The 26,802-nt window shown below is 44.9% G+C and overlaps 1 protein-coding gene and 1 long non-coding RNA gene across 10 annotated transcripts in view; one reads left to right on the top strand and one right to left on the bottom strand.

The window, feature by feature from the left end:
* Positions 1 to 26,802, top strand: part of TMEM241 (transmembrane protein 241) — a 120,573-nt gene that overhangs the window by 33,330 nt on the left and 60,441 nt on the right. For all 9 annotated transcript variants that reach the window (XR_008706784.1, XR_008706786.1, XR_008706785.1 and 6 more), the window contains exons 5-9: positions 15,248 to 15,325; positions 18,668 to 18,693; positions 23,009 to 23,060; positions 24,699 to 24,747; positions 25,486 to 25,531. Coding sequence is in view for 6 of the 9 variants with exons in the window: in XM_055559487.1 (XP_055415462.1) it covers positions 15,248 to 15,325; positions 18,668 to 18,693; positions 23,009 to 23,060; positions 24,699 to 24,747; positions 25,486 to 25,531 (251 nt within the window). In the remaining 3 variants the exon portion in view is untranslated. The remainder of the gene's footprint in view (positions 1 to 15,247; positions 15,326 to 18,667; positions 18,694 to 23,008; positions 23,061 to 24,698; positions 24,748 to 25,485; positions 25,532 to 26,802) is intronic.
* On the bottom strand, positions 2,325 to 11,442 carry LOC129636195 (uncharacterized). Its single transcript, XR_008706787.1, has 3 exons — positions 11,228 to 11,442; positions 6,933 to 7,005; positions 2,325 to 2,927 (listed from the first exon to the last, which is right to left on the bottom strand). It is a non-coding gene; the product is annotated as an uncharacterized LOC129636195 (long non-coding RNA).

Below are 26,802 nucleotides of genomic sequence, written 5' to 3' on the forward strand. Positions count from 1 at the left end.
CAGAGGAAGAAACTTAGGTGTGGGAAGTTACCAAGACTTTCTCCACCTAATGGGAAGCTCTTCTGACTCCCCACTTTCACCTTTTCTGATTTGTCTTTTTAGGGTCAATGTATGTGGATTTTCAAATGAGCCCAGAGTATAATAGTCTTGCACAGACTTGAGACTCTTATGATTGCAAGTGTTAGAAAGTTCACCAACTGGTCTAAGCAAAGGGGAAATCTCCTGGTTTACATTAATGAAAAGTCATCAGGTAGAAACTGCTTTAGGCATGGCTTGATTGAGAGATTTGAACTGTGGTGTTGGAGAAGACTCTTGAGAGTCTCTTGGACTGCAAGGAGATCCAACCAGTCCATCCTAAAGGAGATCAGTCCTGGGTGTTCATTGGAAGGACTGATGTTGAAGCTGAAATTCCAATACTTTGGCCGCCTGATGCGAAGAGCTGACTCATTGGAAAAGACCCTGATGCTGGGAAAGACTGAAGGCAGGAGAAGAAGGGGACGACAGAGGATGAGATGGTTGGATGGCATCACTGACTCAATGGACATGGGTTTGGGTGGACTCCAGAAGTTGGTGATGGACAGGGAGGCCTGGTGTGCTGCGGTTCATGGGGTCACAAAGAGTCAGACACAACTGAGCAACTGAACTGAACTGAACTGATTGAGAGATTCCAATGACCTACTCAGAATCCAGATGCTGTCTGTCTGTCAGTTCTGCTCTGTCTTTGCTTCATCTCACAGTTCAGCTTTCCCCTCATGAGTCTTCTGGTTCCAGGCTCACATCCTCACAACTTCAAGTCTGGTGGAACAAGACTGTCTTCCTTGCAGCTTCTGCATAATTTCCGGGATTCATTCTGATTGCATCAGTTAGGGCCACTGCCCATCCCAGGTCTAAAAACTAAAAACTAACCAAGATGGAGTTATGCTGATTGGTCGGCCCTGGATCATGTCTTCCCTGAACCATTCACTGTGACTGGAAAGACCAAGAACACTATTTGGCCAGCCCTGGTCACACAGGATCCCCACCCACACCCATAGACTGATAAGAATGAGGCACATCCTCAATATTGCGGTGTTTCATCAAAGAAGGAGATCAGGAGATGGGGTAGCCAATAAACCCTCAAAAGTCCATTGTAAATGTCAGTCTTGTACGTCTCAGGCACATGGAGAGCTCTCTAACCTGAAACAGTGCCTCTTGAAGGATAGTCCACAGGTGGTAACAGCCTGTGAGCTCTTGTTCAGTTCAGTTCAGTTCAGTCGCTCAGTTGTGTCTGACTCTTTGCAACCCCATGGACTGCAGCACGCCAGGCCTCCCTGTCCATCACCAATTCCTGGAGTCTACCCAAACTCGTGTCTATCGAGTCAGTGATGCCATCCAACTATCTCATCCTCTGTCATCCCCTTCTCCTCCCGCCTTCAGTCTTTCCCAGCATCAGGATCTTTTCCAATGACTCAGTTCTTCACATCAGGTGGCCAAAGTATTGGAGTTTCAGCTTCAACATCAGTCCTTGCAGTGAACACTCAGGACTAATCTCCTCTAGGATGGACTGGTTGGATCTCCTTGCAGTCCAAGAGACTCTCAAGAGTTTTCTCCAACACCACAGTTCAAAAGCATGAATTCTTCGGCTCTCAGCTTTCTTTATAGTCCAACTCTCACATCCATACATGACTACTGGAAAAATCATAGCCTTGACTAGATGGACCTTTGTTAGCAAAGTAATGTCTCTGCTTTTTAATATGCTGTCTAGGTTGGTCATAACTTTTCTTCCAAGAAGTAAAGAAAGAAAGAAAGTGAAGTCGCTCAGTCGTGTCCGACTCTTTGCGACCCCATGGATACCAGGCTCCTCCGTCCATGGGATTTTCTAGGCAAGAGTACTGGAGTGGGTTGCCATTTCCTTCTCCCAGAAGTAAGCATTTTTTAATTTCATGGCTACAGTCACCATCTGCAGTGATTTTGGTGACCCCCAAAAATAAAGTCTGCCACTGTTTCCACATCTATTTGCCGTGAAGTGATGGGACCAGACACCATGATCTTAGTTTTCTGAATGTTGAGCTTTAAGCCAACTTTTTCACTTTCCTCTTTCGCTTTCATCAAGAGCTCTTGTTACCTGGCCCTAAGGAGACTGTGCCAGAGTGAACATCAAGCTTGACACTAAACTTGTTGTTTAGTTGAGCTGACTTTTTTTTTTCATAGCCATACGTTTTGAAGAAGGAAGTAGCGCACTGACTTACATTCTGTGTGTGAGCTCGTTATAGTCGTCTTTTTTTTTTTTTTTTTTTTTTGGCTGCTCTGGGTCTTAGTTGCGAAGTGAGAGATCTTTGATCTTAGTTTCAGCCTGCGAGATCTAGTTCCCTTATCCGGGCCCCCTGCATTGGGAGAGCAGAGTCTTTAGCTACTGGACCACCAGGGAATTCCCTGGAGCTCCTTTTCTTCTGAAGGGGACTGCATTTGAATGTCCCTGGCCTAGAACACAGATTTTTTTAATGGGCAGAAAGAAGCTGCTGCATTTCAAACTCCAAGCAAAGAGAAACAACCCCAAACCAAATACACCAGGTTAGAGGAGGAGGAAGACAGAAAGGAGACACTTATTTTTTTTCTTTTTTAGTGAAATAACCCAGCATCTTTTCTTTGTTTTCTGAGTTTTTTGTTTTTACATAGTTGCTTAAAAACCTACAACAGAGTGGATGAAACACGAGGTACTTGTACAGCTTGTGTTAGATGGAAAACAGGCATCAACATGCTGGTGCCAAGCTGTCAGTTTCATGGATCCACGAGGAATTGGGGGAGAAAGCACTCAGTTAAAATCCGTGGGCGTGTTGTTATGCAAAACACTTTCGGAGTTGCTTTGCTCCATAAAGGCCTCCTTTATCCAACAAGATTTTGAAGCCTTTCTTCTGATGTATAGCTCCTGAGAGGAAGCTGACTTAACTCTGCAAAAGCAAGGTGGGGACATTCTTTATTGATTTTTCTACCTCAAACTCACAACCAAATGATAGAATTAAGGCAAGGAGATTATTTTTGTGGCTCTCCATTCAGCAAATATTTATTGGGGAGTCTACTACTGGGGGCTTAATGAGGAATAAGACCTGGTTCCTGACCTTGAGGGGACTCCCAGGTGGTGCTAGTGGTAAGGAATCTGCCTGCAAATGCAGAAGATGCAAGAGATGCGGGTTTGATCCCTGGGTCAGAAAGATCTCCTGGAGGAGGAAATGGCAACCCACTCCAGTGTTCTTGCCTGGAGAATCCCATGGACAGAGGAGCCTGGCAGGCTGTAGTCCAAGGGGTTGCAGAGTCTGAGAACACACACTTACCTGACCTTGAAGAATTTATAGGGGAATCCATGAGAGACACACAACTCACCATGGGAACAACCATTGTGAATATTCAGTGTTATATATGTGAGCCAGGCACTTCCTGTTGCCAACCTTCATGACATATGAAGTTGGACTTAATTATTCCCATTTACAGAGGAGGAAACTGAGATGCAGATTTGGTGAAGGTCACCAAATGGTAGATGTTACAAAAAACAGAGATGCAGACTCAAGACTGTCCAACTATAGTGGTTTACCTGCAATGCCTTGGACTTCCCTGGTGGTCCCGTGGTTAAGACTTGCAGGGGACAGGGTTCGATCCCTGGTCAGGGAACTAGATCCCACGTGCTGAAACTAAGAAGTTTGCATGCCACAGCTAAGACCCTGTACAGCCAAATAAATAAATACAATTATTTTTAAAAAAGAAAGCAGTATAATGTTTACCCTCTTTCCTCCCTAAATCATAACAAACCAAGGAGATGAGCCTATCAGGATGGAGTGGGGAGAAGGGGAGAGGAGCTGTGTAGTTGTTCTGCTTTCTGTGTGTGTGTCAGTCATGTCTGACCTTTTGTGACCCTATGGACTGTGGCCCACCAAGCTCCTCTGTCCATGGGATTTCCCAGGCAAGAATATTAGAGTGGGTTGCCATTTCCTTCTCCAGGGTAATCTTCCCTATCCAGGGATCAAACCCACGTCTCCTGCATTGCAGGTAGACTCTTTACCGACTGAACCACCAGGGAAGCCCCTGTACGATATATACTTGTTTCTTGTATGTTTTATATATAGTAGTTTGTGCCTCTTTTTTAAATTTAATTTTATTTAAAAATTAATTAATTTAGTTTTTGGCTGCACAGGGTCTTAGTTGCAGCAGATGGGCTCTAGTTGTGGCGTACAGGCTTAGTTACTCCATGGCACTTGGGATCTGAGTTCCCCGACCAGGGATCGAACCCTCATCCCCTGCATTGCAAGGCAGATTCTTAACCACTGGACCACTGGGGCAAGTCCGTAAGTTTTATTTTACATTGTGGTAGAGTTGATAAGATAAGCATTTCTTATGAACAGATTTTAAAAGAAATCTATACATATAGCTGATTCCTGTTGTTGTAAACTAATACAACATTGTAAAGTAATTATACTCCAATTTAAAAAAATAAAATAAAATCTTAAAATGGAAAAAATAAAAGAAATCTAGATCAAGGGAAATAGAAGAAGGCCACAGAGAGACTTAGCACATAGAAATTTATGCCATGATATCTTATGAAACAAATATAATTGGGCCTTGGTTTTAGCTCTTTATCTTTTTGCAGTGAAGTAAAGAAGTTACAGGATTCTCCATGCTTGTAAGATACATGCAAGCTATTGCTGAGGACATGCAGTGTCCTTCTTTGCTCTCAATTCCTTCTGTGTGCTCTGTGCTGTCGTGTCCAACTCTTTGTGACCCAGTGGACTGTATAATCCACCAGGTTCCTCTGTCCCTGGCATTTCGCAGGCAAGAATACTGAAGTGGCTTGCCATTTCCTCCCCAGAGACTTCTTCCCAACCCAGGGATCAAACCTGCATCTCTTGTGTCTCCTGCATCATAGGCAGATTCTTTACCCATTGGACTCTCAGTTACTTAGTCTTCATTAAGGGTAGGATGAGCCACGTAGGGTCTTCGGTTGCATCCTTATAATAAACCCAACGGTAACCTAGTTTCTGGGATTCCTAGTCTGTTGGTAGCATGATGACAGCATGGTTCAGTAGGAACAGTTCTCTGGGGTTAAAACTGCTACTCTCCAATTATCTGGCTCCTTTCCTTTAGGAACATTTATTTCTGCAGGCATGATTTTTATAAAAAACTAGGCAGCCAAATGTTCAAAGGTATATTCTTTGGCAAGAGCCTGGCAATTAATTATTCTATAATATATTGTAGATTGAAGTCACACACACCCAAATTGAAGGTAGGATTGATGTTGTACAAAACTAAGAAGCCAACCCACAGCTTGGTTGAGCGAGCCGTCCACACTCCTGCAGAGGGACCCAAGGCCGTGCCTGTGGACAGGGCCAGGGCTTTCCATAGAAAACTGTTTTAAGTCAGTCCCAACACCTGAACAAACAACAATCAAGGCTTGAAAATTCCACTCTGGGAAGCATGGGAATAATGAAAAATTTGAAGTAAAAGTTACTGATGTCTTTTTACAGCCAGAGAAAAATTTGCAAGAGTGCATGGACAAAATGTTGAATTTTAAGTGAATGGACCCCAAGAAGAAATTAGTTGCAAATTGTGCCCCTGAGTCATGAAACGCATTGGACTGCAGTGCAGTTGAATTTGGCTAATTAACGTTTTATGTTAAAAATGATGATTTGGGTTTCATGGTAGTTGATCTTGGGCCATTTTTCCTAATGAAAGATGGTGGTACCTTTTGTTGTCGAGGCCTTGACAGTATGGAAGAACAGACTTGATTTTCTGTTCTCTTTAGCAGCAAGCTAGAGTCTAGATTGTCTAAAAGTGGTTTCAGATGATTAAGAGGCAGATTAAAAAAGAGAATCAAAGTATATCCCTCCTTTTCCTCATCTGTATAATAGGGATGTTATTACTATTTCTCTCAAAGGGTTATTATGATGATTCAATATGTAAAAACAGTTAGAACGGAGTCTGGCACATAGGAAGCATTCAGGGTATCTTGACTGTTATTATTATTATCATTTCTCAGAACTTTTTTTTGGCCATACCATGTGGCTTGTGGGACCTTAGTTGCCCGACCAGGAATCAAACCCATGCCCCTTGCAGTGGAAGCAAGAAGTCTTAACCCCTAGACAGCCAGGGAAGTCCTCATTTCTCACAACTTTTATCTGATTTCACAAAAGTAAGTCTGCTGAACTTCAGTCTGTAAAGGGCAGGTTTTCTGAAATAATTGGTCACTGGGGTCTCTTGAACTAATCACATAGTTCAGACGAAGGCTTGGTACACAGTGGTGGAGGCCAAGGGAAAGTCAGTAATTATAAGTTGCAGATTGCCTTAATATTATTCTTGATAGATCTCTTTGGAGGCCTATAAAAGTCAATGGTAGAGTTACTGTTTCTAAAGTCTGCTAGCTCCTCAGTCAAGAAAAACGGCTTGAGAAATTCAGATTAGACCATTTTAAAGTGGAAATGGATGATGTCCCTTTAAAGAGTGGCATGGAGTTTACGTCGACGTCATCATTTTAGATCATAGCAGTTTTATCACCAGAGGACACAGACTGGCAGAGTTGGGAACAATACACAGTTGTATTGGACTTTGTTCAGGTGTGGATCCAGGACGCTTACACTGGGAGCTTGCCATAACCTGGATCCTATAACTTCGAGGATGGGGCTTCCCTGGTGGCTCAGTGGTAAAGAACCTGCCTGCCAATGCAGGAGACATGGATTCTATTCCTGGGTTGGGAAGATCCCCTGGAGAAGGAAATGACCACTCACTCCAATATTCTTGCCTGGGAAATCCCATGGACTGAGGAGCCTGGTGGGCTACAGTCCATGGCATCACAGAAGAGTCAGACGTAACTTAGCAACTAAAGAACAACAAACATCAAGGCTGGGAGTGTGGGCTTTGCCATTACTTGGTTGGAATCCTGGAGTCCCACCCTGAAGCAGCTGTGAACTCACCAGCAAGCTGCCCCATCACCCAGAGCTTCAGTTTCCTTGTCCATAAATTAGGGTAACAGCATCTGTGGATAAACTTGTTGAGAGATGATTTAAATAAGAGAATGCAATTAAAATAATTAGCACTGTGCTGAACACATTGTTGGTACCTATTATTAGTGAACTTTAAGATCAGTTCCGTATGTACAGATAGATCCTTTTACAGAATCTGCTCAGATTCTGCTAGGGCGATGGAGGAACCTCTCGACAGTTGAGAAAATAAAACCTCTTTGAGGTCTAGAGTTAGAATCTAGTAAAAGTGAAAGTCGCTCGGTCGTGTCCGACTCTGAGTCAACCCTAAATATCATCTCCTTTCTAATTTTATAGTTAAGGAGGCAAAAACATTTAAAATCTGGTCTTGTTGTTATGTGCTCAGTTACTCAGTCTTGTCTAACTCTTTGTGACTCCATGGACTGTAGCCTGCCAGACTCCTCTGTCCATGGGATTTCCCAGGCAAGAATACTGGAGTGGGATCCAATTTCTTATTCTAGGGGATCTTCCTGACCCAGGGATCAGGTCTTAATTTTCACTGTCATGTACCACAGGATTAACCTAAAGATTTTCTGTTCTGTCTTCTTAGGCTCAGACCTAGAAGACCAGGGCCCAAGTTTTCCCAAGATGAACCTAATGGATGAGGCCAATTTAGAAAATCTCTACTGCTGCTGCTAAGTCGCTTCAGTTGTGTCCGACTCTGTGCGACCCCATAGATGGCAGCCCACCAGGCTCCCCCGTCCCTGGGATTCTCCAGGCAAGAACACCGGAGTGGGTTGCCATTTCCTTCTCCAATGCATGAAAGTGAAAGGTGAAAGTGAAGTCGCTCAGTCATGTCTAACTCTTAGAGACCCCATGGACTGCAGCCCACCAGGCTCCTCCATCTATGAGATTTTTCCAAGCAAGAGTACTGGAGTGGGGTGCCATTGCCTTCTCCGTAGAAAATCTCTAGTAATCTTAAAATACATAAAACATAATAGAAAATGTAAAAGCTTAAGAGGAATCAAAAGAAGCACAAAAGACATGAAAAACATAGGAAATAATTATGATTTTAAAGGGAAAAAAGAGTTGAGTTGAACTTTTAATGAAAAAGAGTAGAAAACATTAAAAAAGAAAGAAAAATGTAAGGCAAGTGCTCAGAATGAAATGAAACAGTGTGAGTTAGAACAAAATACTAAAATAGGGCAGAGCTATAAACTTATAAAAGTCTTAATGACAAGGTAAAAATATATCTTCCCCAAAGATAAAGAATAAATCCATCTGGAAGTGATAGGGCAGTAGCATCTGCTTAAAGACCCACTTAAGGGGCCTTGAAGTGGGAACAGTTTCTCAGCTCATGGTCCTCGATCGACACCACTGAGTGTAGGCTTGGTGCCCGTTAACGTTGACAGCCTTCATGCGGGGCTCCTGCGTGGCTTCCACCCTTCCTCCCAATAGCTTCTGGTTGTAGGTATTGTTATCCTTATACTACAGAGGAGCAAACTGTTTGGATAAGCGCCCTGCTCCGTGAGCAGATGGTGGAGCTGGAGCCTGAAACCCAGGCTGATGCCAAAACCCATGCATAGTCTTGATTTTCTTTTGCTTTCCGGGAAACATCACCATTGGCAACAACAAAGATAATAGCAAATATACCTCGCCCTTCAATCCCTCCCCTGGCCTTGTCAAGATCATCTGTCAAATTAGGACAGACTGCTGTTCTTATCAAACAGCCCAGCAATAGTCAGTGTACAGTGGGTACTCTGAATCTTGACAGCCCACTGCTTGTTGTTCAATCTTTAAGTTGTGTCCAACTCTTTGCAACCCCATGGACTGCGGCATGCCAGGTTTCCCCGTCCGTCACCATCTCCCAGAGTTTGTTCAAATTCACGTCCATTGAGTCAATGAGGCTATCTAACCATCTCATCCTTTGCTGCCCCCTTTTCCCTTTGCCTTCAGTCTTTCCCAGCATCAGGGTCTTTTCCAATGAGTCAGCTCTTCACATCAGGTGGCCAACGTGTTGGAGCTTCAGCTTCGGCATCGGTCCTTCCAATGAATATTCAGGACTGATTGCCTTTATGATCAACTGGTTTGATCTCCTTGTTGTCCAAGAGACTCTCAAGAGTCTTCTCCAGCACCACAATTTGAATGCATCAGTTCTTCGGTGCTCGGCCTTCTTTATGGTCCAACTCTCACATCCATACATGACTACTGGAAAAACCCTAGCTTTGACTATATGGAACTCTGTCAGCAAAGTGATGTCTCTGCTTTTTAATATGCCACCTAGGTTTGCCCCACTGGAGTGTTACATTTTAAAAATATCTTCTCCCTCTCCCCCCTTTTGGGGGAGGGGGTACAGTGTTGATCCCAGTTGTTCCACCATTGACTCCAGTCTCCTAAATGTTTCCCTCCTGTGTCCACTTTTCTCCATCTCCACAGCCACTACCAGGTTCAGGCCACCGTCTGGTGATTCCTTCTGTTAGTTTCCTGTAGCTACGGTGACAAATGACTACTTCCCTTGGTGACTTAAAACAACAGAAATTTATTCTCTCCCAGTTCTGGAGGCCAGGGTTCTGAAATGGCTATGCTCCCTCCAGAGGATCTTGGGGAGAATCCGGTCCTCGCCTCTTCCAATTTCTGGTGGCTGCTGACATGCCTTGGCTTGTGGCTGCATCCCTCTGTCTCTGCCTCTGGGCCACATTGCCTCTTCTCTGTGTGTGTCACATCTCGGCTTCTCTCTTAGGAGGATACATGTGTTTGCATTTGGGACCCACTTAGATCATCCAGGGTGTTCGCTCCATCTCCAGATTCTCGATTTAGTTACATTTGCAAAGGCCCTGTTTTACTGTATGAGGTCACTTTCACAAATCCTAGAGATTGGGACTTCCATATAGTTTTTTTTTAATACTTATTTTATGTGTTTATATGTATTTGTGTGTATTTATATGTACAGAATGTGGTCCACTAGAGAAGAGAATGGCAAACCACTTCAGTATTCTTGCCTTGAGAACCCCATGGCAAAAGGCAAAATGATAGGATACTGAAAGAGGAACTCCCTGGGTTGGTAGGTGCCCAATATGCTACTGGAGATCAGTGGAGAAATAACTCCAGAAAGAATGAAGTGATGGAGCCAAAGCAAACACAATACCCAGTTGTGGATGTGACTGGTGATAGAAGCAAGGTCCGATGCTGTAAAGAGCAATATTGCATAGGAACCTGGAATGTCAGGTCCATGAATCAAGGCAAATTGGAAGTAGTCAAACAGGAGATGGCAAGAGTGAATGTTGACATTCTAGGAATCAGTGAACTAAAATGGACTGGAGTGGATGAATTTAACTCAGATGACCATTATATCTACTACTGTGGGCAGGAATCCCTTAGAAGAAATGGAGTAGCCATCATGGTCAACAAAAGAGTCCAAAATGCAGTACTTGGATGCAATCTCAAAAATGACAGAATGGTCTCTGTTCGTTTCCAAGGCAAACCATTCAATATCACAGTAATCCAAGCCTGTACCCCAACCAGTAATGCCGAAGAAGCTGAAGTTGAATGGTTCTATGAAGACCTACAAGACCTTTTAGAACACACACCCAAAAAAGATGTCCTTTTCATTATAGGGGACTGGAATGCAAAAGTAGGAAGTCAAGAAACACCTGGGATAACAGGCAAATTTGGCCTTGGAGTACGGAATGAAGCAGGGCAAAGACTAATAGAGTTTTGCCAAGAGAACACACCTCTCACACCTGTGTTTGTCATAGCAAACACCCTCTTCCAACAACACAAGAGAAGACTCTACACGTGGATATCACCAGATGATCAACACCGAAATCAGATTGATTATATTCTTTGCAGCCAAAGATGGAGAAGCTCTATACAGTCAGCAAAAACAAGACTGGGAGCTGACTGTGGCTCAGATCATGAACTCTTTATTGCCAAATTCAGACTTAAATTGAAGAAAGTCAGGAAAACCACTAGACCATTCAGGTATGACTTAAATCAAATCCCTTATGATTATATAGTGGAAGTGAGAAATAGATTTAAGGGCCTAGATCTGATAGATAGAGTGCCTGATGAACTACAGGTCCAGCCCCAGCTGATCCAGGGTATTCGAAGGAGAGACGGCGTAGGCGAGGATCAGGAAACAACTGCTTAATTAAACGTTAATTAAGGATATAAAGAGTAATAGAATGAGGATAGCTCAGTAGGAAAATTCAGTGGAGAAAAGAGGCTGAGTAGCTTGGTTTATGCGGGAGACCAATAAAACTTCAAGACAAGAAGTTTGCACCACTTACGTAGGCCGCAGGCGTCCTTCCGTTCTCCCGAAGGAGAGGAGACACTGAGGCCTCCCCGGTCGGATCTTAGAAGCCCAGGCATAATCATCAAGCATGGTGGGTTCCACGCTCCAGATGGAGACTCAGCCAGAATTTGAGAGAGAGAGCGACATGGGGAGACCAAGTTTCGTTGAACAAGGCACGCACTTTATTTTCCAAAGTAGTTTTTATACCTTAAGTTGTGCATAGAGGATAATGGGGGAAGGGGTGGAGTCATGCAAGGACAGCAGTTCCTGGTCCTAATCGAAGCCAGGCTTTCAAACTTATCATATGCAAAAGTTCAGGTGAATTACATCATCTTCTGGCCCGGAGGCCTGTTAACATTTTAAGAAACTTATTTTTCTCTAAAGGTGATTATTCCAAAGTCAGGCACCAGACTCCCAAAAAGCAATGGACAAAGCTGCATTTTATATTTCTATACACCCATTATATCAATCAATACACTGCCAAGGACACAGTAGGTAAGGAGTATGGAGACTTAGCAGCAAACATTGGCCCAATAAGTGAAAAACCCTTCACCAATACAATTTCTAATCAATCTTTTAACTACTCAAAGGAATCTGTGTTTAGACAGTTTAGAACATCTCCTGCCTCTCACAGTTGGGAGGCTCTGAACAATCACATGTGGCCGGAAAAACCTATTCAGGCAGGCTAGAGGATTTCCAAAGGAGTTTGTAGGTTAAACATTGTCACACCCAGGAATTACTAACTGGAGCTGTAAGCTAACTCTTTTTTCAGAGAGAGGTAGTGGGGGACAGCCCCCGTAAAGTCAGAGGTGTAGGTGCAAGCACAAAGCAGAAAGTAGGCAGACTGGTTTTGGGGGTAGATGCTCGAGAATTTCCAGGGGGACTCCTGAGGCTCGATCCCGCCTTTGTGTATGCCGAGCCTCCTTTCTCATGACCTTTGTCATGGGCGGAGTTCCTCACTCTGGCTCCCGGCAGTGATAGAATTCCAGTTGAGCTATTCCAGATCCTGAAAGATGATGCTGTGGAAAGTGCTGCACTCAATATGCAATATGCACTCAATATGCAATATGCCGGCTCCCAGCAGTTTGTGACACTGTACAGGAGACAGGGATCAAGACCATCCCCATGGAAAAGAAATGCAAAAGAGCAAAATGGCTGTCTGAGGAGGCCTTACAAATAGCTGTGAAAAGAAGAGAAGCAAAAAGCAAAGGAGAAAAGGAAAGATTTAAGCATCTGAAAGCAGAGTTCCAAAGAATAGCAAGAAGAGATAAGAAAGCCTTCCTCAGTGATCAATGCAAAGAAATAGAGGAAAACAACAGAATGGGAAAGACTAGAGATCTCTTCAAGAAAATTAGAGATACCAAAGGAACATTTCATGCAAAGATGGGCTCGATAAAGGACAGAAATGGTAAGGACCTAACAGAAGCAGAAGATATTAAGCAGAGGTGGCAAGAATACACAGAAGAACTGTACAAAAAAGAGCTTCATGACGCAGATAATCATGATGATGTGATCACTCACCTAGAGCCAGACATCCTGGAATGTGAAGTCAAGTGGGTCTTAGAAAGCATCACTACAAACAAAGCTAGTGGAGATGATGGAATTCCAGTTGAGGTATTTCAAGTCCTGAAAGATGATGCTGTGAAAGTGCTGCGCTCAATATGCCAGCAAATTTGGAAAACTCAGCCATGGCCACAGGACTGGAAAAGGTCAGTTTTCATTCCAATCCCGAAGAAAGGCAATGCCAAAGAATGCTCAAACTACTGCACAATTGCACTCATCTCACACTCTAGTAAAGTAATGTTGAAAAGTCTCCAAGCCAGGCTTCAGCAATACGTGAACTGTGAAATTCCAGATGTTCAAGCTGGTTTTAGAAAAGGCAGAAGAACCAGAGATCAAATTGCCAACATCGGCTGGATCATCAAAAAAGAAAGAGAGTTCCAGAAAAACATCTATTTCTGCTTTATTGACTATGCCAAAGCCTTTGACTGTGTGGATCACAATAAACTGTGGAAAATTCTTCAAGAGATGGGAATCCCAGACCACCTGACCTGCCTTTTGAGAAACCTATATGCAGGTCAGGAAGCAAGTTAGAACTGGACATGGAACAACAGACTGGTTCCAGTTAGGAAAAGGAGTATGTCAAGGCTGTATATTGTCACCCTGCTTATTTAACTTGCATGCAGAGTACATCATGAGAAACGCTGGGATGGAAGAAGCACAAGCTGGAATCAAGATTGCCGGGAGAAATATCAATAATCTCAGATATGCAGATGACACCACCCTTATGGCAGAAAGTGAAGAGGAACTCAAAAGCCTCTTGATGAAAGTGAAAGAGGAGAGTGAAAAAGTTGGCTTAAAGCTCAACATTCAGAAAACTAAAATCATGGCATCTGGCCCCATCACTTCATGGGAAATAGATGGGGAAACAGTAGGTGACTTTATTTTTCTGGGCTCCAGAATCACTGCAGATGCTGATTGCAGGCATGAAATTAAAAGACACTTACTCCATGGAAGGAAAGTTATGACCAACCTAGATAGCATATTAAAAAGCAGAGATATTACTTTGCCAACAGAGGTCCATCTAGTCAAGGCTATGGTTTTTCCAGTGGTCATGGATGGATGTGAGAGTTGGACTGTGAAGAAGGCTGAGCGCTGAAGAATGGATGCTTTTGAAATGTGGTGTTGGAGAAGACTCTTGGGAGTCCCTTGGACTGCAAGGAGATCCAACCAGTCCATTCTAAAGGAGATCAGTCCTGGGTGTTCATTGGAAGGACTGATGCTAAAGCTGAAACTCCAGTACTTTGGCCACCTCATGCGAAGAGTTGACTCATTGGAAAAGACCCTGATGCTGGGAGGGATTGGGGGCAGGAGGAGAAGGGGACGACAGAGGATGAGATGGCTGGATGGCATCACCGACTCAAGTTCGTGAGTCTGAGTGAACTCCGCGAGTTGGTGATGGACAGGGAGGCCTGGTGTGCCGTGACTTATGGGGTCACAAAGAGTCGGACACGACTGAGCAACTGAACTGAACTGAACTGAAGTGATACGTATTAGTGTGTATGCAACTGTGCTGGGTCTTAGTGGCAGCGCACAGCCTCCTCAGTCTTCATTGTGGTATGCAGGATCCTTAGTTGTGCCACATGGGATCTGGTTCTCTGACCAGAAATTGAACCCAGGTGCCCTGCATTGGGAGCACAGAGTCTTAGCCACTGGACCACCATAGAAGTCCTGCGGCTAGAGTTTTGAGGGTCGATTTTCAATCTGCCACACTGCTAAACTTCTGTAATCATCTCTGTCTCTTCTCCTGCACCCAGCAGCCCAAGTTCCTATAAACATGCAGATGCAATCATGTCACTTGGGCTTTAAACCCTTCAGCATCTCCTCTGGCCCTCGGGATGGTCCTGACTCCTTGATATGATTATCGCCTCACCTTCCCCTCCCCTACTTTCCCCTTCCACACTATTTCCACCCCACTCAACTCCCCCCGGTTCCCCAAGAAAGTGGGCTGCCTTGATCCTCTGGACTCTCGTGTGCTCCTCTGCCTCCAGCCCTCTCCCACCTTGTCTCTTTTTGCTGGGCTCATTCTAGTTCATCATTCTGTTCCTGTTTAGACTTTGCGCTTCATTTCCTCAAGAAGGCATGCTCTGCCCACGCTGGGTTGGTTATGCCTTTCTGTGCATCTGGTCAGAGCTCTCACCTCTAGAGAGACAGCCTATCTGTCACGTGTGCAGCTGTTCACAGGACGTGTCCCCTACACCTGGCATGGTGCCCGACACACAGTAAGTGCTTAATAAGTGATGAGAAAACCCATAGGAAGGGAGTCTCTACACCTACCGAGTATCAAGCCAGCAACAAGAGTGCTGATCCACGCAGAAGAGATTTTGCTGGAGAGGAGTAGCTATGTGAATGCCAGCAGTTCCCACAGATCTTTTATTTTGAAGCAGACATCAAGAATTATGTAATTATGAGATCAAAGAAATATTTTCATGCTTATTCCTTTGTTTTCTTTCAGGCCATTCCTGTGTTTCTCACTTTGCATAATGCAGCTGAAGTTATCATCTGTGGGCACCAGAAGTGTTTTCGGAAAGAGGTAAATGATTACGCAAAAGGCTAGTTTCACTTCCCTTGCTTGAAATTTCAAAGACATGCTTTTTATGTACGGCCCAGGTTAGTGCCTGCCTTTTTCCTGCCATCTGTTTCCAGTCAAGGCTGCCTGATGGTGGTCATTAATTAATTTCAAGGACCACGGTTTCGACATCCCTTCAGGTCACCCAGCATACATGGGGATGCTTATGGATCTGAACGGAACTCACCTCCAGGCCAGCGATGAACCAGGGCTTAAGGGGCTGAGGTAGAGAGCCCTGTGGGCCTGGGGGGATGGGGTGGGGGAATGGGCATTACCCCACCGCATCCCAGCACCATGAGGAAATCGATGGCAAGCTTCCCATAAGGTGCTGGGAGCTTTAGCCCACCCCGGGGAAAACTTTTCTTCCCCACCCCAGCTCTGCCTTCCACCACCTGGAACAGGTAGCTTCCCTCACCTTCTGGGCCTCCATCTGTGCAAAGGGGAGAGAAATGTCACTCACCCAAGAGTTGCAGGAGGACCCTATCAACTGCTTGGTGCTCTGAACACTTTCTGGCACATAGTAGGTGCTTTGTACTCATGAGCTATGATTTTTAATATTATGAGCAGGAGTTTTATTTTTTAATAATTTTATTTAATCTTTGGCTGTGTGGGTCTTTGTTTCTGTGCAGGCTCTTCTCTAGTTGCGGTGCCCAGGCTTCTCATTGCGATGACTTCTCCTGTGGCAGGGCACAGGCCCTAGGGCTTCAGTAGTTGTGGCTCCCAGGCTCTAGAGCACAGGATCAATAGTTGTGGAGCATGGGCTCAGTTGTTCCACGTGATCTTCCTGGATCAGGGATTGAATCCCTGTCTCCTGCATTGACAGGCAGATTTTTTACTACTGAGCCACCAGGGATGCCCAGTGGTACTTTTAGGTTGGTACCTCTTTTTTCTAATATCTGCCTGTTTCAAATGACTTCCATCAAAATTTTGGAACTCTTAAACTCGAGAGAGGCTAGTGGATCATTCAGGCAACACACTTTTTATAGGCATGCCGGGAAGAGAGGCTGCCTTCCTGTGCCCAAGGCCACTGCACACACTCCAAGGGACCTTTCTGACACACAGATCGGATCATGTTCCCCCACATACAGCTCTTCAGGACTGCCCAGAACCTACCTGGAGGCATGTAAAGCCCTTCACCACCTGGGCCCCGTCCATCTGTCCGGCTTTAGAAATTTCAGCCACAGCTAAACTTCTCTGTTTTCCTAGACCATATCTTGATGTTTCTCTCCTCTGATCTGTCAGGAAACCTCTTCTCACACCCCCGCCCCATTCACTCTATGAATATTTCTATGTCCCTGGGTGTGTGGCTGCCCTGCCAGGCCCTGGGTCTACAGTCATGAACAAGAGACATAATTTCTGCTCTTAAAGACATGACTGAGCCACTGAGCATTCACGTGGGTGCACGCCCCTGCATTGGAAGCTCGGAGTCTTAACTGTTGGACTGCCAGAGAAGTCCCGAGCATCCCTTTCATTCTCATTTTCATTCCTACTCTTCCTCCAAACTCTGGAGATGTCGGCTATGTTTAGCTCAGAACCTGTTAGTGACACGCTTTCCCAAGTTGGGGGCAGTTATCCAGGTGGGAGCCAGGTCACGTCTGCGTGCCATCCTTCTGGGGCCGAAAGGATTCGAGTCTCCACGAGGGGGCAGTGGAGTCCAGGTCCGCTTTGCCTTTTGGACTCCGAGGCGGGTTCCACAAAGATGAGAGGGAACAAAGGAGCTAAAGACGGGAGCCACTGCTCTGTACACAGACATCTCGCGTTCATTAAACCAGCACCAACCGGGTGATGTAGTCACACGTGAAGACTTAGGAGAGCCTTCACAGCAAGCCGCAAAATTCTCTTGCCAGTGCTTTACCTTCTTTAAAAAAAAAAATTGAGATATACTTGAAAGATAAAATTATATTCATTTCAGGTGTTCAGGATAATGATTCAATGTGTATATTTTGAAACGATCACCACAGTAACTCTAGTTAACATCTGTCACCGTGCATAGTTACAACATTGTTTTTCCTTGTGATGAGAATTTTAAGATCTGCTCTCTTAACAACTTCCAAAATAGGCACTAGACGGTTGTTAACTATAGGCACTGTGCTGTACATCGTCAGCACTTGCTCATTTTATAATAAGTGGAAGTTCGTACCTTTTAAGTGCGTCACTGTTACAGTATTATTTATTTATTTAATTTCACCTGTGCTGGGTCTGCTTTGCTCCGACCTTTTCTCTAGTTGTGAAGAGCGAGGGCGACTCCCTAGTTCCAGGGCACGGACTTCTCATTGCAGTTCCTTCTCCTGTTGGGAAGCACAGACACTAGGACTCGAGGGCTTCAGCAGTTGCAGCTCCCGGGCCCTAAAGCACAGACTCAATCGTTAGTTCCTCCCCTGTATGTTGGATCTTCCCAGATCAGGGATTGAACCCCTGTCTCCTGCACTGGCAGATGGATTCTTTACCTCTGAGCCACCAGGGAAGCCGTGCTTCACTTTTGAATAATATGGTCATACTTCACACTTTGAGCCGGAGGAAGGAAAAAACCCCAAAACTGTAGTTTGTCCTCAACTAGCAAAGTAATCCTTTTGAAATGTACAGAAATAAACTCTTGCCTAGCCATTTTCCTTATCAAATGTAGAAAAATCTATGCTTCTCCCTGCTAGAGATTTCTTCCCAAGTGCCAAGGCCTAATTCCCTTAAAGTAATAAAAAAGGAAGTAATAAAGGTGGAGTCTGTGTTAGAATTTCTTTGTTTCTTCATTTCAGGGAGCTTTAAACGCCAAGTTCCGATTTCCCCAATCTGCCCTCTTTTCCTTCTCTCTAGGGGTGGAATCAAATGTCCCTGCTCCTTTTTTTCTGTTTCCTAATTTACACATCATACCAGAGAATTTATAGCGCTGCTCAGAGTCAGAGCTGGATTAATGAAAGGAAAATTTAAAGAGACAGAGTGGAATAGAAGTTGAACCAGAGCCTGATTTCTTTTCCTGCACAGGATACATCGATTTCTGTCTCCTTTTCATGGTGCGTGAGATATTTGAAGGCTTGGGCGCGGCAGCATTGTGCTTTTTTGTGGGTAAACAGAGTTCTAATGGTGAGAGTGGTAAAACTACTCATCCAGAAGTGACTCACCTCTGGACCTCTGAGTCATCCTTCATTTGGTCCAAGCAGAAAAAGCCTCAATAAATACTGAAGTGCGGCAACTTGTTAAGACCCCAATAAACTTATTCATAATTTATGTGCCTCTTGATCTAAATATTTTCTTTTAAGAAGAACAAAAAAATTTTTTTTTAAAGATTAATGCTGTCTTTTTATTTTCATACAGAAAACTTCTCCTCCAAAGATTTGTAGGTAAGTTTAAAAAAAAACCCAGGTCCACAAACCTCTAAAATAGAAGATTTAACCTGATTTTAAACTCTGATGAGAAACCGTCTGTTGATGATTCATACTTGAGAGTTGACAGAGGAATTTCTTACAAACACTCGTATATCCCTATTTCATGTCTTATTCAAAAATCTACTTCCTTTTTTTTTTTTCTGAAATATTTTATTTCTAAGGGGAAAACAACCCGTGCTAGGTTTCAACCACCGATGCCCAGAATTTCGCTGAGTTGCGCAATACTGATGAAGAATGAAAATGGAAAAATGGAAACGACTTAAAGTTTTAAAAATAAGGTTTGCAGTTTATTGAGTTTTTAAGAATTCCCACGGTGGAAAAAGCACTGACCTGTGCATCCAGGGATCTGAGTCGTGGTCTTGGGTCACATGGCACCATGGCCGTGGACAGGCTGCACACCCCTCCATTTCTCAGTGTCTCCAGTTGAAACATGAACAGTGACCCGCCCCCCCCAACCCATCCCTGTGCCCCATGTTGTACAAATTCTGATCTGAGTGCCTCATTCTCTGATGACTTCCTGTCTCCTCAGCAGTAGCTGCGAAGTTCAGTCCTCAGTCCTGTAGATAGAAAATCAGCAGAAATGCTTTGATGCATGGATTTGGGCCTTTTTGTTTCAGCTATTTCTGGGCTTTTATCCAATCTCCTTTTTTGCCTTTATTACAAGCTGCTACTTGAAGAAGAAAAAAAAAAAAAAACCCCAGTCAGGACTCATCCTCTTGTTTAAGAGATTAGCAGGTGTTAAAAAGAGGCATTAAAACCCATTCATGGATGCCTGGTGGAATCAGGTGTTGCTCAAGGCCAAGTTTGGTGGGAACCTGGGCTGTCCCACACCTGGCTGACCCCCTTCTCCCCTCAGTCCCAAGGGCCTGTCTGTTTGAGGGCTCTAACACTCATTGTCTGTGGATGGTGAAGTGTCTTGCATCGGAAGCAGGGGTCCCCAACCTCTAGGATCTAATGCCTGATGATCTGAGGTGGGACCGATGTAATAATAATAGCAATAAAACGCACAGTAACTGCAATGTGCTAGAATCGTCCCGAAACCATCCCCCTACCCTGGTCCATGGAAAAATTGTCTTCCATGAAACCGGTCCCTCATGCCATAAAGGATGGGGACTGTCGCTCCAAAGCCTTCTGTCCACTGCAGGCAGATACTGAAGCCGTGAGGGTCCTCCTCTCCCCCCACCTGCAGCCTGTCTGTTCACGTGCAGTCGCAGGAAGCCTCCCTGTGAGCCTCCCTCCCCTCGCCTTACCCTGGCCTCTGAGATGCTCTGCAGTCAGGTGCCAGGGAGTCTTCTTGAGGCCATTTGTGTGTGTGCCTCGAAAGTTGACCAGACTGTAGGAGTGGGTGGGCTGGAGTGGAGAACCTCTGCCATGTCATCCTGCCCTTCCCAAGGCCCTGAGGCCCCAGCTCCGAGGCTTCCCCCGTGCCCGTCCTCCTGTTCCGGGCTGGGCTGGCCAGGCCAGTCTGTCGGGTACACGTGTGCATCATGACACCACTGAGGACTCGGGGGAATGGTGTGTGGACAGAACTGATTAGCATCACTATTGCCAGTGTACTTAAGTTATGAAGAGCCTGTTGTCGTGTATTACATATATATGTAAGTAATACAGAATTCAATACGTGTACAGAATATATAGCTTCCCAGGTGGTGCAGTGGGTAAAGAATCCGCCTGCAATGCAAGGAGACACAGGAGATGCGGGTTCAATCCCTGGGTTGGGAAATCTCCTGGAGGAGAGCATGGCAACCCATTCCAGTATTTTTACCTGGAGAATCCCATGGACAGAGGAGTCTGGTGGGTTAACAGCCCATGGGATCGCAAAGAGTTGGACATGACTGAAGCGACTGAGTACGCATAGAATATATATGGGTGTGCGATGTCCCATGCTAAAATCCCCTAACGGTGAAAATGCTTCATGTCCTTGATCCTTTGTGGTTTGCTGCCTGATGCAGTGGTCAGAAGGGACCTAATTCTAAATATGTTGTTGCCTCATAAATGGAAAGAGGGGGAAAGAGCATGTGATCATGTGGGTTTTGTGTTTTCCGCTACCTTCCTTTAGGAGGAGAGAATGACTGGGATAAGATAGAGGGCAAGGTATTTTGGTATAGGATACCCAAATACCACATAAAAACCATTTATTTCTAAGTCAAAAAATAACTCCAAATCGACTTTCTAATGAATGAAAAAATTTGAAAATATCTGTGATTGGTAATGTTACTTTTTTGTGCAAGAATTTTTTTTAAAAAAGCCTTTATGATGGCTATTTCTCAATATATATATAAAAATTAAAAGAATACTAAAATGAATTTCTATAGACTCATCTCTGAGATTCAACAGTTTTCAACTTAAGCCTGCACCCAGCACCTCATTTCAGCAAATCACAGACTCTGTAGGATTACATCCATAAATATTTTGGTATGTGTAAGAGATTTTCTTCTACTGAAATTTTTAATTATTATTACTATTTGGCTGTGCCAACAGCTTGCAGGATCTTAGTTTCCTGACCAAGGATTGAACCTGGGCCCTTGGCAGTAAAAGCAGTCAGAGTCCTAACCACAGACCACCAAGGAATTCCCTTATTTGGGAAAAAAGTTTAAACTGGTAGAAAAGTTGCAGGAGTATTACAATGAACTCCCATATACCTTTTATTTAGTTTCACTCATTGATAACAGTTTTTGTATTTGCTTTCTTTCTCTCTCTCTCTGTTTCTCTCTCTCTCTCTATATATATATATATGCACATGGTGGCTCAGGAGTAAAGCACCTCAGCCAATGCAGGAGACGCAGGTTCAATCCCTGGGTCAGGAAAACACCTTGGAAAAGGAAATGGCTACCCACTCCAGTATTCTTGCCTGGAGAATTCCATGGACAGAGGAGCTTGGTAGACTGCAGTCCACGGGGTCATAAAAGAGTCAGACACGAGTTAGCGACTAAACAACAATATATGTATCACACAAAATATATGAGTATATATAATTATTCTTACTCTTATTTTTTCTGCACCATTTGAGGATATGTTGCAGGGATTATGACTCTACCCTTAAATACTTCAAAGTGTGTCTCCTGAAGATAATAATCTCTTGTATAACCACAGTGCAATGAGTACATTTAGAAAATTAATGTTTCATATAATTCTGTTATGTAATATTGAGTCGGTGTTCAAATTTGGTCAATTATCCTGGTATTTTCTTTTGTAATATTCACCTCCATCAAAGATGCCATGTCTCTTCCTAATCTTTATTTTTTTTACTATAACCTTTAATCTGGAACAGTTCCTTGGCTTTTTATTGCCTTTCATCGCCTTCAGATTTTCGAATAGTGCAAGCCCATTGTTTTGTGAACTGTCCCTGAATTTGGGTTTGTCTCAGCGTTTCCCTGAGATTCAGTCTAGGTCGTGCATACTACCACATGAGTGACACTGTACCCTTCTCAGTACATCATATCAGGAGGCACATGATATTGATCTGTCCCACTACTGGAGATGTTAAGTTTGATTATTTGAGTAAGTTGATAAGATTGTAATGTGCTTTCCACGGTGTTTTCTTATTGGTAAGCAGCAAAACTGTAGTCTGCTTGGCCACATTTTCCACTTCCCTGGTGGTTCAGATGGTAAAGAATCTGCCTGCAATGTGGGAGACCTGGGTTCAATCCCTGGGTTGGGAAGATCCCCTGGAGGAGGGCATGGCAACCCACTCCAGTGTGCTTGCCTGGAGAATCCCTTGGACAGAGAAGCCTGGTGGGCTGTATGTAGTCCATGGAGTTGCAAAGAGTTGGACAGCACTGGGTGACTAACACTTTCACTGGCCAGTTTTCTACTAGTGTATTTGTTGGGATCGGTAGTTTAAAAAAAATCTCCTTTTATGTACACTTTTTTTTTTTTGCCTCGACATGTGGCATGTGGGATCTTAGTTCCTCAACCAGCCATCCAACCCATGCTCCCTGCATTGGAAGCACAGACTCTTAGCCACTGGACCGCCAGGGAAGTTCCTATATATACTGTTGTTCTCGAGTGAGCCAGCTGTGGTTTTATACATATCCTGCAAATGCCTGTCTCTGGGAAGATGGCTCACTGAGCCCCAGAGAAGGAGCTGTCTGGTGTCAGCAGAGCACGCAGCTGAAAACTAGACAGATAATGTGGTGCTCAGAGGATGAGCAGGGCAGCTGGGTGTGGTCTCTCGGGATCTCTGCCTCTTGCAAGCTCCACCTCCACCCTCTCCGGGAAGCCCTTCATGTTGGACAGTAAAGCTGTGTTTTTCACCTCCTCTCCACAGTGCCCTCTTCCTCCTGGCCGCTGCTGGGTGCCTGCCCTTTAACGACTCCCAGGTAAGTTCAGGTGGACTCACTGTGCCTTCAAGTATCTCTGAAGCCTGCCTGGATGAGCAGAATTTCTGAGTCCTTCCTTTGAGAAGCAGTATGATCCTGGCCTGTGCAGAGACATGTAAAAGCAAACTTTCAGGCAGGGCCTAGGGGATCCATTGGCCAGGCCAACACCTCCCTTCAGGTCTTTGCCTTCTCTCTGTGTGTGGCAGGGTGGCCCACAGAGCTCAGACCTCTGGGTGCTGTGATGGGGACATTCCACCCTCTGTACCAGCTAGGAGGACCTGCTAGCCCAAATGACCCAGACACCGAGGCAAAATTGATTTTCCCTTTTCCTCCCAAGGGGGCTTCCCAATGGCTCAGCGGGTAAGGAATCTTCCACCAAAGCAAGAGACACGGGAGACATGGGTTCAGTCTTTTGGTTGAAAAGATCCCCTGGAGGAGGCAATGGCAGCCCATTCCAGTATTCTTGCCTGGAAAAATCCCATGGGCAGAGGAGCTTGATGAGCTGTTGTCCGTGGGGTCTTGAAGAGTCGGACATGACTGACCGACTAACATTTTCACTTTCTCATCCCAAGGGCCTCATCTTACACAGTGATTTTTACTTTGTTTTCCTGAGTTTTTCTTTCTTAGGCACTGAGGACCACCCACCCCCACCTCCAGGAGTCATCTCATTCCTGGGTCTTTTTTCCCTTCTTTCCTTCCCCAGCATTGATTAAATCCCCATCAAGTGTTAGGCACCAAGCCAGGCTCTGGGGGCACAAAGAGAAATTGCCGTCGTCCGGGCAGAAGCTGGAGTCTAGTCAGAGCAGAGGGGAGGGGGCAGACGATGAACAGATAATTATAACCCGGGGAGGCTCTGTCCGGGGCGGGGTGGGATCCTGCCAGGCGCCTGGGAAGACTTGGAGGCTCAGAGGAGGAAGAGCTGACGATTATATTGAGCTTGCTGGGTGCCAGGCTCTGGGCCAATGCTTTAGTGCCTTATTTTATTTAATCTCAACAATAATTCCACAAGGGTAGCAGCTATTGTCTGCTACCAAAATTGTCTCCATTTTGTAGTTAAAGAATAGCGAGGCCCAAAAGGTCACCAGCTAACAAGTAAGTGGAGATTTTAGAATTTAACCCGGATCTTTCTGATGCTGGAGCCAGGCTTCTCATTATGGTGGCTTCTCTTGTTGTTGAGCACGGCTTAGGGTGCTTGGGGGCTTCAGTAGTTTCGACACATCTTCTCAGTAGTTGCAGCTTTCGAGCTCTAAAGCACAGGCTCAATAGTTGTGGCATAGGGGCTTAGTTGCTCTGTGGCATGTGGGATCTTCCCAGACCAGGCATTGAACCCGTGTCTCCTGCAGTAGCAGGCAGATTCTGTATCACTGAGTCACCAGGGAAGCCCCTTGGATCTGCCTTTTAAAGATGCAGTGCTGGGGAGTGTTTGGGGTGGGGAAAGAGATGCTGGCGGCAGAGAGCCCTGGTAGGAAGGTGTCACGTAGGCCAGCTGGGTAAGGAGTAAGGAGGGGCTGGCCCAAGGTCCCAGAGTCCTGTCTGGCACCGTGCCTGGTGCTGTGTATTGGCATTTAAAATCGCCACGCTGGATCCTGTTTGTCTGTACTTACATCCTTTTTTTTTTTTTTAAACCCTGTGTTACAGTTTGATCCAGATGGATATTTCTGGGCTGTAATTCACTTACTCTGTGTAGGTAAGTTTTTTAAGAATTCTTACTTAAACAATTGAGACTTATTATTTAGACCTCATCATGTATCCACTTTTTAGTGATCCCAGACAATAGGAAGATTAAATCCAAGATGTCAAGGTTAAAATTAAATGGGCATTTTTTTTCTGGTTTGCTTTTCCTATTTTGGAGTTTTCCCGAAATGGTTCTGGTTCCCATAGAGTCTCCTCTTTCTCATGACAAATGTTAACTAACTCACCAGGGCCTAGGGTCCATTTCTCAGGTCCACTTGTGCAGTGCTGGCTCCTTCTCTAAAAAATGGTGGGGAGAATTCCATATCCAGAAGTTTGTGTCCATAAAAATTCTTTCAGCAGTACACTTAAAAAAAAAGTGGGTGAAATAAAAGGACCATCTACTTTATTTCAAACCAGTGTTTCCTCTCTTAGAGGCAAAACAGTGCCCTGACTTTGTGACGCACAGTTCAGAAATCCAGTGATGTTTCTCATGGCACCATCAGAGGAAACCCAGGCCTCCCGCTAACTGTGGCCTTCTGCGACCATGAGCCTCACTGGCCCAGCCCTTTCTCTGTGAACTGCATCATCTGGGGGATTACCAGATGCACATCCTTGAAGTCCTCCAGAGTGCTGTTGGTCACCCTCTATGGGCTGCGGGTGACCCTTGCAGGGAAGAGAGGCCCTTTTCCCTGAGGATTCGTGCCCCCTGAAGAATTCCCTGTGCGAGTGACTCCTGTTGCTTCCTCTCCAGGGGCTTATAAGATACTACAGAAATCCCAGAAACTCAACAAGTTAAGGTAAACTTTAAAAAAAATACATGTATATATTTTATGGAGCTTCCCTGGTGGCTCAAATGGTAAAGAATATGCCTGAAATGCAGGAGACCCGGGTTCGATCCCTGGATTGGGAAGATCCCCTGGAGAAGGGAATGGCCAGTATTCTTGCCTGGAGAATCCCATGGACAGAGCAGTCTGGTGGGCTACAGTCCATAGGGTTGCAGAATCGGACATGACTGAGTGACTTACACACATATATTTTATAATTAATTAATTAATTAAAAATTTTTTGTTTGCAATGGCTCTTGGTTACTACTCACCAGCTTTCTCTAGTTGCGGCAGACGGGCTTCTCATTGCCCTGGCTCCTCGTGTTGAGGCCCACAGGCTCTAGGCACACGGGCTTCAGTAGTCGCAGCACTCGGGCTCAGTAGTTGTGGCTCAAGGGCTTAGTTGCTCTGTGGCATGTAGAGTCTTCTGAGACCAGGGATTGAACCCATGTCCGCTGCATTGGCAGGCGAATTCTTACTCACTCTGACACCAGGGAACTTTTGAAGTCTGGTAAGTTAATGTTTCACTAAAGGAAAGGGGGAGACCCATGGGGTTGTGAGCTTCTTCCATCAGAGAGACTATGAGAGTCCAGGATGGGGGGAGGGCAGCAGTCTGGGTCCACCAGGAGCTGAAATGTGCCAGCCGCCAGCCATGTGCAAAGAGCCTGGAAGTCTCTCCTCTTCCCTCAGGGTGGCTGTTTAGATGACATTTTGTCAAAAATTATGTGACTGGCCTCCTTGGGCCCCAGTTCACTTCTTGTAGCTCAGAAGCACAAGTCTTTTTTCTTGTTTCTTCAGCCCCTTCCAAACTAGACCCAGAAGTCCCTCCCATCACTAGCTCTGTTCTGAGGTAAAATGAAGCCTTTGTTGAAGGCAGTCAGTGGCACAGTTGCTGAATATAAATGAAAAAGATGAGAATTCAGGCCTTGGTCAGACTGGAGCTGCCAGGTCAAAGCCCCCTAGTGATCAATGGGTTTTGGGGCCGGGTGAGGTCAGTTTTCATTCCAATCCCAAAGAAAGGCAATGCCAAAGAATGCTCAAACTACCGCACAATTGTACTCATCTCACACGCTAGTAAAGTAATGCTCAAAATTCTCCAAGCCAGGCTTCAGCAATATGTGAACCATGAACTTTCAGATGTTCAAGCTGGTTTTAGAAAAGACAGAGGAACCAGAGATCAAATTGCCAACATCTGCTAGATCATCGAAAAAACAAGAGAGTTCCAGAAAAACATCTATTTCTGC

The sequence above is a fragment of the Bubalus kerabau genome, chromosome 21 (assembly GCF_029407905.1).
Source record: "Bubalus kerabau isolate K-KA32 ecotype Philippines breed swamp buffalo chromosome 21, PCC_UOA_SB_1v2, whole genome shotgun sequence".
Lineage (NCBI taxonomy): Eukaryota > Metazoa > Chordata > Mammalia > Artiodactyla > Bovidae > Bubalus > Bubalus kerabau.